The sequence below is a fragment of the Hippopotamus amphibius genome, chromosome 17, assembly GCF_030028045.1.
Source record: "Hippopotamus amphibius kiboko isolate mHipAmp2 chromosome 17, mHipAmp2.hap2, whole genome shotgun sequence".
In the NCBI taxonomy this organism is placed as follows: domain Eukaryota; kingdom Metazoa; phylum Chordata; class Mammalia; order Artiodactyla; family Hippopotamidae; genus Hippopotamus; species Hippopotamus amphibius.
Window position 1 is genome coordinate 56,775,803 of NC_080202.1, and position 7,331 is coordinate 56,783,133.

At 62.7% G+C, this 7,331-nt stretch overlaps 1 protein-coding gene across 2 annotated transcripts; it reads left to right on the forward strand.

Moving 5' to 3' along the window:
• TRIM47 (tripartite motif containing 47) lies at nt 1-4,550 on the forward strand. 2 transcript variants are annotated; one of them, XM_057717243.1, is made up of 6 exons: nt 1-756; nt 1,800-1,895; nt 2,166-2,396; nt 2,575-2,773; nt 3,231-3,305; nt 3,584-4,550. In XM_057717243.1, the coding sequence occupies exons 1-6, from the start codon at nt 52-54 to the stop codon at nt 4,222-4,224; spliced, it is 1,947 nt and encodes a 648-aa protein (XP_057573226.1). In that variant the 5' UTR covers nt 1-51; the 3' UTR covers nt 4,225-4,550. The 2 variants fall into 2 exon arrangements, with proteins under 2 accessions (XP_057573226.1, XP_057573227.1); XM_057717244.1 differs by having other exon boundaries at nt 3,234-3,305.
• The last annotated feature ends 2,781 nt before the right edge of the window (nt 4,551-7,331 follow it).

Sequence of the window (7,331 nt, forward strand, 5' to 3'; positions counted from 1 at the left end):
GGTCCCTCCCAGGCGGGAGCAGCACAGGCGGTGCCCCGCGGCCGCGGAGCCATGGACGGCAGCGGGCCCTTCAGCTGCCCCATCTGCCTGGAGCCTCTCCGGGAGCCGGTGACGCTGCCCTGCGGCCACAACTTCTGCCTCGCCTGCCTGGGCGCGCTCTGGCCGCACCGGGGCGCGAGTGGCGCCGGCGGGCCGGGAGGCACGGCCCGCTGCCCGCTGTGCCAGGAGCCCTTCCCCGACGGCCTGCAGCTCCGCAAGAACCACACGCTGTCCGAACTGCTGCAGCTCCGCCAGGGCTCGGGCCCAGGGCCAGGCCCCGGCCCGGCCCCGGCCCCGACCCCGACCCCGACCCCGGCCCCGGCCCCGGCCCCTGAGCCGGCGGCGCCCAGTGAGCCGCCCAGCGCCCCGCAGCCGTCGGCTCCCTGCGCGCCCGAGCCGTGGCCGGCGGGTGAAGAGCCGGTGCGCTGCGACGCGTGCCCCGAGGGCGCCGCCCTGCCCGCCGCGCTCTCCTGCCTGTCCTGCCTCGCCTCCTTCTGCCCCGCGCACCTGGGCCCGCACGAGCGCAGCCCCGCGCTGCGCGGACACCGCCTGGTGCCGCCGCTGCGCCGGCTGGAGGAGAGCCTGTGCCCGCGCCACCTGCGGCCGCTCGAGCGTTACTGCCGCGCGGAGCGAGTGTGCCTGTGCGAGGCCTGCGCCGCCCAGGAGCACCGGGGCCACGAGCTCGTGCCGCTGGAGCAGGAGCGCGCGCTCCAGGAGGTGAGGCGCCGGCGCGGGGGGCGGATCGGGGCGGGTGCAGGGCCTCGCGAGGCGGCCGAGGGTCGGGGACCCCTCACCCCCATCCTTAATTCCTTCCTCTAACCTGAGGATCTTTGCGGTCCCTTCCAGCCCTGACGGTCATCCGCTCGCTGTGGGACATTCGGCTCGGGACGAGAATGGGGGTTGGAGGGACCCAGTGAGAACTCGCAAAGGATGCGAAAAGCGGGCTGCGGGCCTGAGGCTGGGGCGGGGCCGGTGGGGGTATAAAGCAGCAGGGAACCCGGTTACGCCCACGGGGTCCGGACGGCTGATTCCTCCGGCGCGGCTCCTGCGGCGGCCGAGCTCCTGCCGGTCCCCGCTCAGATTTGCCTGGGCTGAGGGTTTGGATGGGTGTGGCAGGCGACAGGAGTGCGACAGAGGGTGGGCCAAGCACACAGACCGCTCTGTCCAGCTGTTCCGGGGGCCCGTGGTGGGAGCATGTGCGCTCTGTCCGGCAGTTACCTCCGCCCCCAGTTTCCTTTGGCCCCCAGCCCGGTCTTGGCGCCTCTGCCTTGGGATTTTCCGTCTCTCCTGCCTGGCTTGGTGACTCATAAGACCCAGGGGATTTGCCCGGAATCCCCATTTTTCAGGCCTGGATTGGGGAGACACAGACTCTTTGGGGACCATGAGCCCCAGGACAGCTGAATGCCGTCTTGTGCAGGCCCCCTCCTCACTCCCTTTCTCTGCCTCTTCCCCACTGAAGGAAGTTCTCAAATGAATGGGAGCAACATTGAGGACCATGGGTGGCCCTGAACTTGCTCACCAGTCAAAGAGGGGAGGCAGACAATCACAGCCGGCCAGCCTGCCCTCTCTCCCCGGGCATTTGGGAAGGGCACCAGCCTGGGCTTGAGACACTTCTGGGATATCATGGCCACTCCCAGTCCCACCTATACCCAGATACCACTCCCGGGTCACGCGTCTCCTCCCCCTCGGTGAGGCCTGGGACCCCAGGGCAGGGCTGTGGCCTCTGCCAGACCACATACTCCTTAGGGTGTCGTCCACAGGAGGAGCAGCCCAAAGTCCTGAGCGCCGTGGAGGACCGCATGGACGAGCTGGGCTCTGGCATCGCACAGTCACGGCGCACGGTGGCCCTCATCAAGGTCAGATCCTGTCCTAACCCCACCCCCGTCCACGCCTGCAGCAGGCTTCTGGCAGTGTGAGCTTTCAGCATGGTGCTGTCCACTCCAGAGAAGCCTGTACTCAGGGCATTGCCCGGCTCCAGTGAGCACGAGTGTCTCCCCTGACCTGGCATAGATCCAGGGCAGCTGGGGCTGGGGCTTCCGTCCCCTCCAGAGGACAGGGTGGGAAGGTGGGGTCCAGGAAGTGGTGTTCTTTGCCCTTATCACGGCCCCCTCTGTCCTCCTGTGCAGAGTGCAGCCGTGGCAGAGCGGGAAAGAGTGAGCCGGCTGTTTACCGAGGCTGCGGCCATCCTGCAGCGGTTTCAGACGGAGGTGCTGGGCTTCATCGACGAAGGGGAGGCGACCATGCTGGGCCGCTCCCAGGGCGACCTGCGGCGGCAGGAGGAACAGCGCAGCCGGCTCAGCCGGGCCCGCCACAACCTCAGTCAGGTCCCTGAGGCCGACTCAGTCAGCTTCCTGCAGGTGAGGGCAGCGCTGTGGGCCAGAGAGGACACGGAAGTGGGTAGGCGGGAGGCGGAGGGAGGAGAAGACAGCGTGTGCCTGGCCTTCGGGGCTGGGCCAGCCTCCTGGCAGAGCTGTCACACCCCAGCCGCGAGGAGTTGTGGCCATCAGGGCCTTAATGGGCATTTGTCTGGCACAGGAGCTCCTAGCACTCAGGCTGGCCCTGGAGGAGGGGTGCGGCCCTGGGCCCGGGCCCCCAAGGGAGCTCAGCTTCACCAAGTCATCCCAGGCCGTTCGGGCGGTGCGAGACGTCCTGGCTTCAGCCTGCACCAGCCAGTGGGAGCAGCTGCAGGGGCTGGGCAGCGACGAGGACGGGCTGCAGAAGCCGGGCACGGAAGGTGGGTGCTCCCACAAGTGACTCACCCTTCCCCGGACTCCCTGTACAGGCCCCCAGGCCTGGTGCCCATTTAGGAGTGGAGGATGGAAACTGTGCCTAGCTCAGGGTGGGACCCAGAATCCTGCCAGTGACTGGAGCCACCACCCTGTAATCACGAGTCAGCCCCTTTGGCCACAGCCAGACGGGCAGAGTGGCCCTCTCCTAGCCCACCCTCTAGCTTCAGAAGGGCAGAGGCCCAGGGAGGATGTGACGTGGGGGCAGAACCCGAGGACCAGTCATGCGTGTGAACACAGGATGCCATGTTTGGGTGTGTGACTGTCCCCAGGTGGCCTGGGGTGCCTGGAGGAAGGGGGAGGAGGAGAAGTTCAGTCACAGGTTCAGAGCAGGGGTCACCTTGCACAGCGACCCAGCCACGGGCAGCTGGGGAGACCCCCTCCATGCTGTCTCCTCTTTTGCAGCAGATGCTGAGTCACAGGACCCCAACAGTACCAACAGCCTGGAGAGTGAGGCTCCCAGGGATTACTTTCTCAAGTGTAAGTCAGGCGACACCTGGGCTCGCCCCTCTGCTCACACTGGGCCCTCCCAAGGCTTGTGGGCTGGGCCGTGGTGCAGGAGGGCTTGGATTCCTGTCCCTCATTCATGGAGTGAACTAGGTCAGCTCACGGGGTGCTCCACAGGGTGGCTTGGTTGCAGAGGGCCCATTGCAGAGGAGGGGAGAGGCTGTGTTTGGGGAGGTGGGCCCCAAGGGGAGGGAGTGTCCCACCTGACCTTGAACCTGAGCCCTGCCTCTCTCCCTGTTCCCTGAGAGCAGTTGCCTACATCGTGGACCTGGACAGCGATACGGCAGACAAGTTCCTGCAGCTGTTTGGAACCAAAGGTGTGAAGAGGGTGCTGTGTCCCATCAACTACCCCGAGTCACCCACCCGCTTCACCCACTGCGAGCAGGTGCTGGGCGAGGGCGCCCTGGACCGGGGCACCTACTACTGGGAGGTGGAGATCATCGAGGGCTGGGTCAGCGTAGGGGTCATGGCCGAAGACTTCTCCCCACAAGAGCCCTACGACCGGGGCCGGCTCGGCCGCAATGCCCACTCCTGCTGCCTGCAGTGGAACGGACGCAGCTTCTCCGTCTGGTTCCACGGGCTGGAGGTGCCCCTGCCCCAGCCCTTCTCGCCCACCGTCGGGATCTGCCTGGAATACGCCGACCGAGCCCTGGCCTTCTACGCCGTGCGGGATGGCAAGATGAGCCTTCTGCGGAGGCTGAAGGCCTCCCGGGCCCGCCGGAGTGGCACCCCGGCCTCCCCGATTGACCCCTTCCAAAGCCGCCTGGACAGCCACTTTGCAGGGCTCTTCACACGCAGGCTCAAGCCCGCCTTCTTCCTGGAGAGCGTGGATGCCCATCTGCAGATTGGGCCCCTCAAGAAGTCCTGCATATCCGTGCTGAAGAGGAGGTGATGCAGGGGGCGTGGGGCCTCCTCCCACCGCTGTCCCAGCTCCCAGAAAGCTTGCCTCTCTGCAGGCCTGTTTTGCCCCCAGGGAAGGCACCAGCCTTGGAGTCCCACATGTTCCCTAGCCTTCTCATTTTTAGAGGGCTCCACCTTCCATATACAAGGCCTTCCACCTCTCAGGGAGGAGGCTCCCCAGACCCTGTCCCCCTGCAGGCCTTGTTTCTGGGGGAAGGAACTGCAGCTTGGACAGCTCCAGGGTTACCCCGCCCCCTCCTCTCCCAGGTTCCTGGGATAGTGCCCGGCACATAGTAGGTGCTCAATAAACATTTGTCGAACCAATGACTCCCCTTTCTACCCTTCTCTCCACCCACTGAGAAGTCCCAGTACTTCTCATCTCTCAAGAGCTGGTCTTGAAAGGCAGGAGCAGGGAACAAGCCCCTGGTCCCACGATTCCTACTGGGTGGGAGAGCCCTGGCCCAGGAAGAGGAGGCGGAGATGGGGTGCCTACCTTTTGGGGCAACCCTACTCCCTGGTTCTGGACAAGGAGAGCTAGAGGTGGCTTCTCCCAGAGGGGTCCAGCCCCACAGTCATTCTGGCTAGCCAAGTGTTTCCTTTGGATGGCCTGGTTCCCAGCAGCTATTTTCATCCTTGATGCCACAGCCTAGTTCTGGACCTGCCTAATGGTGTTTGTGCCCAAGATTAAATGCAGACATCACACCCCCCCAGGAGCAGGGCATGACCCCTGGGCGTGGGCAAGAAAGTTGGAGACCTAGAGCTTCTTTCATACACATAACTTCTCAGCTCATGAGGGATGTGGCTGAACCGACCCCAGGGTGCAGCTGGAGCAGAGAACATCTACGCTAAGAGGACCTACGTCCCCCTTTGGAAGCTGCCTCACATCTCTGCACCAGCTGTGCTGCTGGAACCGTGCTCAGCCTCCACGCTGGGAACACCCAGGGCCCTGCGCCCCAGCAGAGCCTCTGTCTCTCTCCCGGGAAGGCCCATTGCCCCCTGCTGCCCCAGAACCCCCATCCCCGCTTGGGACGCCAGCGTTCTGCTTTGTAAGGGAAGGCTTGCTTCCTGAGGTGTGTTCCCAGGCCAGCCCCCTCCTCCTGCGGCTGTCTGTGACTCAGGTGCACCCCAGGGAGGCCCATGCCTGGAGAGCAGGGGCAGACAGAGCCCAGGGTTGGGCGGGACAATGGGTGAGTTATGCAGCCAGACAGCAAGGCCATACAAGTCCTGCCCCAGCTGCCTCACCAGCTAAAAATAGCCCCTCCCACAGAGCCCGCTGGTGCCCCAGCAGCCAGGATGTTGTTTTTCCGGGCAGGGCCTGCTGGCTCCTGGGGCTCTGTGTTCTCAACACGGTTTCCTTGACAGCCAAGGGCCCCAACTCACCGGGCCTGGGGCAGATGGGGGAGGGCTGCGCCTGTCACTGCCACTAGGTGGACCAATGGGATCCTCCCACCTTTCCCAGAGCCCCTCCCACACCCCACCCCACCCCATACCCTCGCATGCCCTACCCCCACTCACTCCCCTTACAGAGGACCCTTGGGTCCCTGATCCTGCAGGGTCCTGGCAAGCCATGGAATGTGAGTGAGGCAGGCGAGGCCCCTGCACAGGACTGGTGCTTCCTGGTGGGAATTCGGGCCTGACTAGTGTCAAGTCTGCAGCCACAGTGTGCCTGCCACTTGCAGCGTGACTGCCAGCTTCCAGACTCATGGAACCTTGTGCATCTTAATCTTAAATCCCAGTGTTACCAGATTTACAGCTCAAAGCAGGCGACTGACTCACCCAGGGTTGCACAGCTCGCAAGGGGCTGGCTGAGGCCGCCCCCAGGTTTCAGTGTTATCCCCAGAATGGAGTGTTAGCTGCAAACCTGCCCTTCCTCTGTGATTCTAGGATAAAGCTAGAGCTGCAGAGATGGGCTGTATGTGAGAGTCTATGTGTTTCTGGGTGTATCTCTTTGCCTCTGTGTGTGTTTGTGTGTCTCTGTGTATCTATGCTGTGTCTCTGTGTTTGTGTCTGTGTGCCTCTGTGTGTGTGTGTCTGTGCTTGTATGTTGTGTGTGCATTAGTGTATAGGTTTACATGGGTGTATGTCTGTTATTTGTGTGTGTGGATCCAGCCCCGTGACTTTTCAAACATGCTCTAAGGACACCTGGATTTTTGAGGAGGTACACTGAGGCAGGGCAGGCTGGAGGGGTGGGAGGGGAAACCAGGGGTTGAGCCCCTCACTGCCCCTGCCAACACTTTAATCAGAGCAGATTTTATCCAAGATGACTTGCAAAAAAGAGAAACTGTTAAAAAGACAAAGTTTGTAAAACCATCGATCTAGTCGAAACCTTCTTTTACCACTACCATTTCCAGATGAAGAAATTGAGATATGTGCTTAGAAATGTCTAAACACACACACACACACACACACACACACACACACACACACACACACACACACACACGCTGCTTCCCAGCACTGTCGCCTGTGTAAGAGCTGCCCTGGGCCCAGGCCCCAGCTTCCACAGCCATCAGAGCCCATCCTTCCAGAGCTGCCTGAGGACCTGAGGATCTGTGGTCTCCGAAGCTGAAGCTGCCGTCGGAGCCCTGCCAGTCACAGACAATGGCAGTGTGTGAAGAGTGTGAAGGGTCTTCTGAGGCTGTGTTGCTATTAGCTGAGTCTGGCTCCTTTGGGCCAGGCGGGCAGCCAACCGCCACTTGAGCTTTGTTTCTGTGGGAAGACGAGTTCCGGAATTTCAAACAATAGACTGATCAACAGACTTAAGCATCTCTCCCTTCTTGGCAATTACTGATGGACGGCTGGGTCCTGTACCCCTCACCCCCCCCCCACCCAACTCTAGGAGGAAAGGGGCAAACGCATCCTCTTCCCTCCCCCGCCTCCTCTGACCCACTCAGGGAACTCACAAAAGTGCCTTTCTTCACCTCCCCTCCTCCCAGGCACAGGGTGAGGCTGGACCAAGACTGTGGCTAAAAAGGAGGGCCTGGCCAGGAAGATGGGGCTGAACTGGGAGGGGCAGAGGTTTGCAGACGGCTCTACAAGTGCTGGGTTTTCTCCTCTGGGAAGAAAATAGCATTTAGCTGCAGCGTCTGTGACGCACTC